Source organism: Carassius auratus, chromosome 21 (assembly GCF_003368295.1).
Source record: "Carassius auratus strain Wakin chromosome 21, ASM336829v1, whole genome shotgun sequence".
NCBI classification, from domain to species: domain Eukaryota; kingdom Metazoa; phylum Chordata; class Actinopteri; order Cypriniformes; family Cyprinidae; genus Carassius; species Carassius auratus.
Genome location: NC_039263.1, coordinates 9,167,554 through 9,175,774, shown reverse-complemented (window position 1 = coordinate 9,175,774; position 8,221 = coordinate 9,167,554). Strand labels below are relative to the sequence as shown.

General features: G+C 38.2%; 1 protein-coding gene across 1 annotated transcript; it reads right to left on the bottom strand.

Moving 5' to 3' along the window:
• Positions 1 to 7,048: 7,048 nt before the first annotated feature.
• On the bottom strand, positions 7,049 to 7,984 carry LOC113039174 (olfactory receptor 146-like). The gene has a single exon (XM_026197066.1). It carries the CDS (start codon positions 7,982 to 7,984, stop codon positions 7,049 to 7,051), a length of 936 nt encoding a protein of 311 aa, XP_026052851.1.
• Positions 7,985 to 8,221: the final 237 nt, after the last annotated feature.

Genomic DNA, 8,221 nt, shown 5'->3' with positions numbered 1-8,221 from the left:
GTAAAGCTTGTAGCTAAAAATCAGAAACTTCATTGACTCGTAATGTGAGCGGTTTGGAGGTAATCATGAATATATGGGTTTTTAATAAATGAACTAATAATACATCAAACTACAAATCACACAAAGTGAATATGCGTAGAGAGAGAGATCACAGAATGAGCTCAGGTATGAAAATCACAGACAGTAACCCTTAGAAGCCAACACGAATCAAATCATAGACCAACTTTAAAGCAGCATTTAAATCTCCATAGAGAGAGATACTTGCATGGTCCGGCGTGCGTGAGCGTGGTCTTTTTGTGACGCTTTGTGCGCTGGTCTTTTAAAACCAGCGTGTGTGTGCTGGAGCAGCGTGAGCGGGGTCTTTGTTCTGTCTTCCGGCATGGGGCTGCTGCGGAATCGCGCGGTATTTGAAAGGTTCAACAAACAATGTTCCAGAATTCGTCTTCCTTGTGTGGAGAGGCGAATAGTTGAATAAACTTAGTAAAAAAAAAGAAAACAAAACAACGAAAACGAAAGCTTCCGAAGGAGCCATGAGAATGGCTGTCCTCTCAGCCCCTGTGCTGAGGGGGACGGTGATAGGCGCACGGCCCAAGGCCGCGCAGAGGGACGTGCGGGAGCGACCAGGATTGAAGCAGGAGAGCAGCGTGTAAGAGAACGAAGAGAGGGCGGACCTTGTTCGGTCAGCTTTTATGGCTTGAGATGGTTCACGCCTCTGTTCGCGTGAACAACCAATGAACGTCCGCGATCTGAAGTGGGAAAAAGTTCCTTTGTCTCTGTGGAAACACCCACCCTAATAACTTAGGCTTGTCAGATCTCAGCACTGATATTCTAGCAAGTTCGTAATTCAAGATTAATAAATTTTTACACACCTTTTATACAGGTGGATAGTTGGGTCACACATGACAATTCCAAAAACACCAAACAGTACATATATAACTGATAGAAACACGAAGTTACATTCAAATGCAGAATTACACACATTTAACGATTTGATTAACACATGATAAAACTGCAGATAGTCCCAATTTATATGGGAAACATATGATGCACCGAAAAACAATACTATATACATTGAGATGACATTGAAAAAGTAATAGTTTAGGATTCATTGAGAAAAGATGCCAGTGACTTGGCTTCTTCCTGTCCTGTTTCCCAGTGGGATCAAAGAGTTTTACGACCTGGTCAGGAGTGGGGTTACAGAAACATGACTCTATTTGAGAAAGTTAAAATGAAGAGAAACATTTCCAATTTATAAGCTAATAAAATTATAATCCTCGCATAACAAGGATTAACCATTGTACGCACAAACATATTCAAAATACATATTATTAAGGACTTACATAAAGAGCATAAAGAAAAGTTTGTTTGTGTGTGTGTGCTTATGTGTGTGTGTGTGTGTGTTTGTGTGTGAAATGGGTTTCGTTTCTCCTTTGAGGATCGCACGAGTATCCCTGGACAGTCTCAATAGGTGTAATAACTGTCACTCAAGGCAGGATGTGGCCGACATCAGGGCGCCCAAAAATGTGAATTATCTTGTCAAACGAAGGTCTTTGTTTACTCACGTTCTGGTCTTTGAGTGCAGAATGTGTTAGAGTCAGGATTCATTAATATGGAACAGATGGCTGAAATACCATCAGCTCATTAGTGTTACAGCACACATTAGTTTTGACTGTCTGATCAGCCACACATTCTGTTCCTGTCAATCCCGCAGCATCAACCAGTTATACTGCATGAGCGAGCCAACTCACACAAAGTGTAATTTCTGAATGCAAATATCTCATAAAATAAAAATAAAGTCATTTTGTGTGTGTGTGTGTGTGTGCTAGTTATTATACATAACTAGTGACATTCATAACATGCATGCTGTTTATAAAAAAAGATAGAAAAAGTTTAATTTATTTTTATTTAATATGGGTTCTATTATGTTGTTCAGATTCAGATTGTATTTGTTTTGAATGTTGTTTCTATACATTAAAAAGTTGTAATTTAAATGCAAATGTTTAATAGTATTCTTTTTTCATTAAAAAAATCAATGCATTTTTAAAGATATTGTGAGACATTGTGAGTATGAGTTCATTTAATAATTTTATTAGAATTGTTTTCACACCTCTCATAGTCAAAGTCATAGTTAAAACATTTCTTTTTTTAAAGAGCCATTTGTGAGCTAAAAGAGCCAGGTCTTTTCAGCGAGCTGAGTCAAACGAGCCAGTGTGATGAGAAATCGAGTCCCCCCACGAAATCGAGTCCGCTTAGGACCAAGGCGGTAGCTGTTTTAAATGCCTGATCAAAAGTTGTTATCTCGAAAACTTGTTGTATGGCTAATCAGAGCTGCGGTAGCTTGTTGTTTCAAGCTAAAATAATTTAGTAAAAGTAACAGAATGTAATCGATCAGAATGTTTTTTAAATGTCATAAAACTAGCAACATCTCATAAATAATGCATTGCAATTCGTTTTAATATTCGGTTACGCCTCAGCACAGCTTTTGAATATATTTTCAATTTCTAAAATAATAATAATAATAATTCAGTTGTGATGACTAAATATGGCTGGCTGCGAACTACCACATCCATCTCCGACTCAATATGATGCTGAATAAGGTGAGTATGACCAGGTAGGGGCGAAAGCACGTCTGCAACCCATGCCTGTAATTTAGCTAAATCAGTGAGCTGGGAAGGTGACAGGTGATCTCCAACTGGGGCCAGTGTACCGTCACCGTTGCCAACACCACTGATTCTGCCTCATTCCATTTTTTCAGGAGATTGGTAAATCTGGTAAATCTGATGTGCTCCGCTCCCATCCGTCCATATTACCTCATAATCGAGATCCCTGACTTGCCGTGTGACCTCAAACTTGACATTGGGAGTAATACAAGCACTTTCTCTTCCAGCGCAAATTTGCGTAACTTGGTTCCCCTGTTATACAGCCAGCTTTGTCTGTCCTGGGCTTGTAACAAATTCTCCATCGATAGCCGCCCCAAAGTGTGGAGTTTTGTTCTCAAGTCCAGTATATACAGAATTTCATTTTTACTTTGAGATGGTTCATCCTCCCAAGTTTCTTTTAGGATGTCCAATACCCCATGGGGCTGACATCCGTAAAAAAGCTTGAAGTGGGAAAACCCTGTGGAGGCTTGCAGGACCTCTCGCACAGTGAACAACAGGGATTCTAACCATTTATCCTAATTCTTGGCATCTTCTTGGACAAATTTATGAATCATGGATTTAAGCAAGCGATTAAAACGTTCGACCGGGCCGTCAGTCTGTGGGTGACAGACGCTAGTCCAAATTAATTTAATGCCCAATAATTCTTAAAATTTGGATGATGTATGTGACATAATCACCATGCCCTGATCCATGAGGATTTATTTCGGAATCCTCACTCGGGAGATGCGAAACGAAATGAAACAGCACGTCCACAACACTCTTAGCAGAGATGTTGCAGAGGGCCACTGCTTCTGGATATCATGTTGCATAATCCACTATGACTAATGCAAAACGATGTCCTCCTGCTGATCGCTCTAATGGCCCGATGAGGTCCATACCAATTCTCTCGAAGGGGATATGCATTAAAGGGAGAGGGCGCAAAGGCGCTTTTGGGGCGGCTGGTGGGTTAACCAACTGACATTCAGGACAAGACACGCACCACCTGCACACATTCTCGTGAATGACCAGCCAAAAAAAAAAGGGTCATGAGGTGATTTAGTGTCGTTGCCTGTCCTAAGTGCCCCACCATTGGATTAAAGCATTTCCCTGCGGCTCTTTGGAACTGACAACTGGGTTGTATCTTCTTATGTTTGAGCATCTTGGGTCACTCAATACAACCAATCTTTTAAAACAGCAAAATACAGATAGGCGCGCAGGCAGGATGGAGAGGCTGACTGTTAATGGTATGGACCTGTTCAAAATCATATTTTAACATCTCATCCTGGGACTGCTCCAGGGGAAAGTCATCACACTCCGAGTAGATGAGTCTCTCGATTTCACTCTGTTCCCCTGAACCAGTCAGTCTCTCCCACCTGCACTCGCATGCCCCCCTTCTGGTGTATTTCCCCCCAAGAGGTATCCATGCACAAACAACCTAATAATTTAGTAAACGCTGGCCAATTGGTCGTGCCAGTGGTTGTCTTGTAGGCTAGCATCAGCACCTTGAATTTGATGCGAGCGGCTACTGGTAGCCAGTTTAACCTGATAAGGAGAGGAGTAACGTGAGCTTTTTTTTGGCTCATTGAAGACAACCCTCACTGCTGCATTCTGGATCAATTGCAGAGGCTTGACAGTAAATGCAGGAAGGCCCGCCAGGAGAGTGTTACAATATTCCAGAGACCTTTTATGCCCTCAGTTGCTCATTTGCTTACGTCATAGGCCTGCCAATGTTAAGTTCATTGTCATTTTTTCATTCATGCTTCAGACACTGGTTACACTGACAGTGTTTCCCTAGCACCCTCCAGAGGACGCAGCGTCTCTTTCCATATTCTCAGGGAACCATGGTTACATGTGTAAACTGAAACGGTTTCCACTGTTATAAAAAAAAATAAATGCAAGTGATCACGCTGATGCCTCCATGTGCTGCAAAGCGCTCACTCTCCACACAAACCATTGGATATTGCCTAACAGCACTCATCTATCTAGGTTAAATGTTTAAATGAATACTGTGAAATGCATGAAGTGTTTTATGTCTGTTTTATTTAGGCAATTTGTGTTGGTTTAAGAAGGCTAAATTGATCAAACATAATGCTATGCTCACTGTCTGCTGCTGCAGCTTGGTCGTTTCTTTAAAAAAAAAAAAAAAAAAACCTTGGATATTACAAACATAAAATGTGAGGAAGAGAGAGAAAAAAAGTCACAGTATCCAGTCGGTCTTGGGCCGACAATTTGCATAAGTTGCTGGACAAGGACTGGGTCCATGCAGGGCTCTATTCGTTTCCTTGTTTCAATTAAAAGTTCCCTCCAGCTGGCGGGCCCCAAAATGCCCAGGCCCATATGCACCTGCATACCCTACATGCCCTGATGCTACGCCAACGCTTGAGCATAGGATGTAGTCAGGCGTCCTCTCACCAGCTTGGGAGCTGAGTTTCTATTTGCCTTCATTTAGGAGGAGTTAAGTCACAACCAGGGCCCCATCAACCATTGGGCTAGGTGGGACTGAAGCCCGTGGTTGGGTGTGGATTGATGGACATCAGTAGTGCCTATCACCAAAGCACCACCGTGCCCCTAAATTTTTAGTGCTATTATTTAGTGGAGTTTTTCCGTAAATTCCATGCATTACCTTCAGAAATTATAATGTCACATTTTAATTTTGTTTGTCTATCAAATGCATTTGTTATATATTTGACTTTTGAACAAACTGTGCTATCAGGTAATCATTGTGCTTAATGTCTGCATTCACCTCTCTTTACTTCATTCTGGTGGAATCTAGAAATGGTCATGCAAAGAACAATCTTTGATAAGTAAAAATGTCAACTTTTCAATAAATAAATAAATGCATTTAATAGTAACATTAGTCAATAAAAATTATAGTGAGAGAAAAAAATGAGGAGAGAGGGGAAAACACAAGTTAATCTCTAAAATCTACAGCTAGTTTATTTTACAAAAGCTGATGATGGAGTGCAAAATGGTTGTGATGGAGTGATGATGGTTGCTGATGAATATTAACTTGATAGATGTATATTGCTCTTTATGTTTGAACATACTTTACAGGCCTAGCATATTCGCCTATAGGTTGAGAAATTCATTTTGCGTGTCATGATGTAAGCTTTTCATTTAAATGCATTTTAAGCATTGTGGTTTAAAAACTAATTTAACTGTTTAGGGGCATTAAGCAGTGGGGCAGAATTTATTTTGGCAAATGTGCAAGTTAAGACGGTTTCTGATGCGTGTGGAGTGCACTTGCTCGTACAGTGCCTGACTAAACTAAGAGTTCTTTTTCACGCCTTGTGATTAAAGGTTTGAATATACATAGTTATGTGTCAAAATGCCTGTCTCCTCGTCAACACAGTAATTTCTGTCTTTAATGGTTAAAGATAAACCATGTGCACTACTTAGCTATTATGAGATCCTGGCATTAGGCCTATATGATGAGATTTTAAAGTGTTATAGCTCATCCAAAAATAAAAATAGGCTACTGTCATCATTTATTCAGTTTCAAGATGTTCTGAACCTATATGAATTTCTTTGTTCTCTTCAACATAAAAGAAGATATTTTGAAGAATATTTGTAACCACCAGACAGTTTCTGGTCCCTGTCGACTCGACATTTTATTCTTTTTTTTTTCTTTCATTTTTATCTTCATACTATGGACGTCATGGGGGCACAGAAATTATTTGGTTACAGTATTGTTCCAAATATATACATTTGAATTCAACGGCAGAAGTAAACTCATACAGGTTAAAAACGACAAAATAACTTTAATTTTTGGGTGAATTTTTCTTCCAAAGCAGCCTATAGCTGCTGTTGCCATTTGTGTCAATAATGTAAATTAAACATTAGAAAAAAAAAATCACTCACTGTCCTTGACCAAATTGCTTTTGTAAAATAATATATATTGAATTTATACCGCGAAAACTGTAAAATGCCTATATTTATATAGTACAGATGGTATTTGTTATGTCATGGAAATTAAACAGCTATGTAGTACTTTACCTTTCCCTATGGTCCTTACAACTGGTACCGTGCTGGTTATATGTATTGAAAATATTTAATAAAAGGTTTATACAAGTCTAACAGTCTATAAAACAAATAAATTCACTTAATTCACTTTTAAAATCTAATTTAAATCTATCAATACTGTAGATCAGTTGGTGCAGCAAAGCTATTATTTCATTCTAACATAATATTATTTAGCATGAAATTAAACAAATATTATCAGAGACCACCACTTTATAAATATTCTGAAGAAGAATAAAAAGACATAACATGATAAAAAACTACATGAAAAGTCAAGATTTTGATATTCAGTTAAAATAAACAGCTTCCCATACAAGTACTACTTATTTTTATTGTAAAATATTAGCAAATATATGTATTATAAACAAACAAAATATAATAATAATTGATTAAGGATTCACTTTTTTTCTACACCAAATATTTACTAATTTCTGTCTTATTTCTTTGGTTTGTAAACCATATACTAAAGGATTTAGTCCTGGTGGTACAATATTGAACATACTAGCTAGTTTCCTGCTTTCAGAGTATTCAGGAAAACGATGAAGAAAAATAAAACTAGCACTAGAAACAAGCATGATTAAATAAACAGCTATGTGAGTGCTACACGTTTTTATGGCTTTACTGTTCAGTGATTTGTTTTTGCTGGTTATGCATACAGAAGCAATCTTGCCATATGTTATAAATACAGACCCAAGTGAAAAGGTAAAAACAATCACAGTATAAAATATTCCGAAGATATTATTAACAACCACATTTTCACAGGACAGTTTAAACAGTGAGGCATTGTCGCAGAAAGGGTTTTCAATTTTGGATCTGCAGCGAGAGAGGCGTATAGTGAGACCTAACAAAATTGAAACCATGAATAATGACAGCCCCCAGGCTGATGCTGATAGTTTAACCACCATTTTATTGGTCATTATAGCTGTGTATCGCAGAGGATTACATATAGCCACATATCTGTCAAAGGCCATGATCATCAGCACATAATGGCATGCTACTGCACAAACATGTACAAAATAAGCTTGAACAACACACTCTGCATATGTCATATATCGCTCTGAAGTTTCTCTGATAATGTCATGCATTATGCGTGGTAAAATGACAGTGGTCCCCATCATATCATTCAGTGGTAAGTTACAGAACAGAAAGTGCATAGGATGATGTAGGTTCTTCTCTGTTGAGATCAGAATTATGAGTCCAATGTTGGAAACCATAATAAAGACATAAGACAGCAGAAGCAGGATGAAAACAGGATAGGAAGATTGAGGTATAACTGTAAGTCCCTCCATGAGAAGAATGCTGTTTATGAAAGTCAGGTTGTCCATTGGCTAACCTGCAAAACTGTTTATATAAAGTAACATACAGACAACGTCATTAATAACGTCATTTGGTACTACTGCATTCCACTATGAGGAAAATACATATAGCATGTTTCAGATATTTATGAGTACTTGATATAAATAGAATATAAATAGTTGAATGACATTTCACCTTCAGTTAAATTATTATGTCTGTATAATCTATATACATGGTTCATAAATGCAAATCTTGTCATCTGAATA

Excerpts from the sequence above, each read along its gene's own strand:
- LOC113039174 (XM_026197066.1), bottom strand. The coding sequence starts at position 7,984 with ATGGACAACCTGACTTTCATAAACAGCATTCTTCTCATGGAGGGACTT.